This window comes from Fulmarus glacialis, unplaced genomic scaffold, assembly GCF_000690835.1.
Source record: "Fulmarus glacialis isolate BGI_N327 unplaced genomic scaffold, ASM69083v1 scaffold21897, whole genome shotgun sequence".
NCBI classification, from domain to species: domain Eukaryota; kingdom Metazoa; phylum Chordata; class Aves; order Procellariiformes; family Procellariidae; genus Fulmarus; species Fulmarus glacialis.
This window is the reverse complement of record NW_009222866.1, coordinates 4,214-5,967: the sequence shown is the minus strand read 5'-3', so window position 1 is coordinate 5,967 and position 1,754 is coordinate 4,214. Positions and strand designations below refer to the sequence as shown.

At 60.1% G+C, this 1,754-nt stretch overlaps 1 protein-coding gene across 1 annotated transcript in view; it reads left to right on the top strand.

The window, feature by feature from the left end:
- Nucleotides 1-796: 796 nt before the first annotated feature.
- Nucleotides 797-1,754, top strand: part of MCOLN1 (mucolipin 1) — a gene marked incomplete at its 5' end in the record, with an annotated part of 5,108 nt that continues 4,150 nt past the window's right edge. The window contains 3 exon segments of the mRNA XM_009581618.1: nucleotides 797-995; nucleotides 1,085-1,244; nucleotides 1,398-1,485. Of these exon segments, the coding sequence (XP_009579913.1) occupies nucleotides 797-995; nucleotides 1,085-1,244; nucleotides 1,398-1,485 (447 nt within the window).

The following is a 1,754-nucleotide window of genomic DNA, read 5'->3' as shown; positions in this document are numbered from 1 at the left end:
GGGCATAAAGGATGACACCTCGGGGTGTCACTGGCTCCCGGACGGGCACCAGTCGCCGTCCCAGGGCGGAAAATCCCCTGGGAGCTGCCAGGCTGCGGTCACAAGACGCAGAGGAAACAGCCAGCACGTGACATCCCCTTCCCGGCGAGGGAAATCGGGGTGCTGGGGCCTTGATCCACCCCGCCGCCCCCCCTTTTCTGCCTGCTCGGCGCAGCCTGGCTGCCTGCACCCTTCCTGGCAGGCAGCAGCTCCCAGCTCAGCGCTGCGGTGTTGTCCTGGGTGCTTTTCCCCCGAGGCTTTGAGCGATGTCACCCAGAGCCACCCGTGCCCTCACCCTGCCAACGAGCAGCGCTAACGAGCGGCGTCTTGCGTTAATATATACAAGCTAATTACCGGCACGGGGAGGAGTTTAGAGCACGCGGCCGGGGAAAAAATGCTGACGAAGAGGAGGAAGATCAGGGTCCGTTCTGCCGTAGTGTTCCTGGGGTGCTTGGATGCGTGCGTGTCCCCAAGGAGATTGTCCTCCCCCGGTCTGTGATGGGACACGCGCGTGTCCCCAAGGAGATCATCCTCCCCCCATCTGCGGTGGGAGAGGAGCTTTGCTGCGGGAAATCAGCCGGTGTAGGAGGTTTTGGGGCAACCAGGCGGACATGGGGACAACCTTGGGGACGTTCTAGGTGGCCCTTGGGCTCACCCAAGTGTAGGGTGATGGCTTTTTGCCTCCTGTGAGCATCTTTGGGGCAAAACAGCTGAATTTTGGGTCGTGGCATCGTTGTTTCTGGAACCGTTGGGGCAGGGATTTAATCGTGGTCTCTTTTGTCCCTCAGCTCATCCTCTTCGGGCTCAGCAACCAGATGGTGGTGACGTTCAAGGAGGAGAACACCATCGCCTTCAAACACCTCTTCCTGAAGGACTACGTGGACGGCGCGGATGACTCCTACGCCGTCTACACGCAGCGCGACCTCTACGACCGCATGTTTTATGCCGTGGAGAAGGTGAGAGCGCAGGGGGACACGGGGGTGGCTCAGGGACACGGAGGTGGCTCGGGACCACATCCAGCTGCTGAAGGCATCTCCTTCTCCAGTACTTGGCCATTCCCAACGAGACCATCGGCCGCTATGCCTACGTGCGGGGGGAGAGCGGAGGGAATGAGTCAGCCCTCATGCTGTGCCAGCAGTACTACCGTAAAGGGCGCATCGATCCCGCCAACGACACCTTCAACATCGACCCCAAGATTGTCACAGGTGGGTTTTGGGAATGGTGAGGCTGAGGTCGCTTGTCCCACGGCCACCACTGGGTCCCAGGGAGGTTTCTGGTCCTCGTCCTGGGCTTGAGAGGGTCCAAGGGGTCTGCGTGGGGCTTTGGGCTTCCCTGAAGGCGCTTCTCCCTCCCTGCAGACTGCCTGGGAGTGGATCCCGAGGACCCACAGCCTCTGCCCCCAGAGCTGGACCGCAGCTACAAGAACTTCACCCTCAAATTTCACAAGTAATTGCCGGCACCTTCCTCTCAACTTGGGGTGTCCCAGCGTTTGGGTGCTGGGGACATCCCATCGGCACAGGGTATATGGGCGAAACGGGATCCCCAACGTGCGGAATTCCTCGCGTTGAAGCCTGCTGCCGGGATGGAAAAGCCCCGGTTGGTTTTAAAAACCGCTTGCAGGATAGAAACAAATCCATCTTTGTGCCGAGGGAGATGTGAAACCGGTGAGGTTGCACAACAAAGCAGCTGTTTTCCGGCCCCGTCTCCATCGGCGT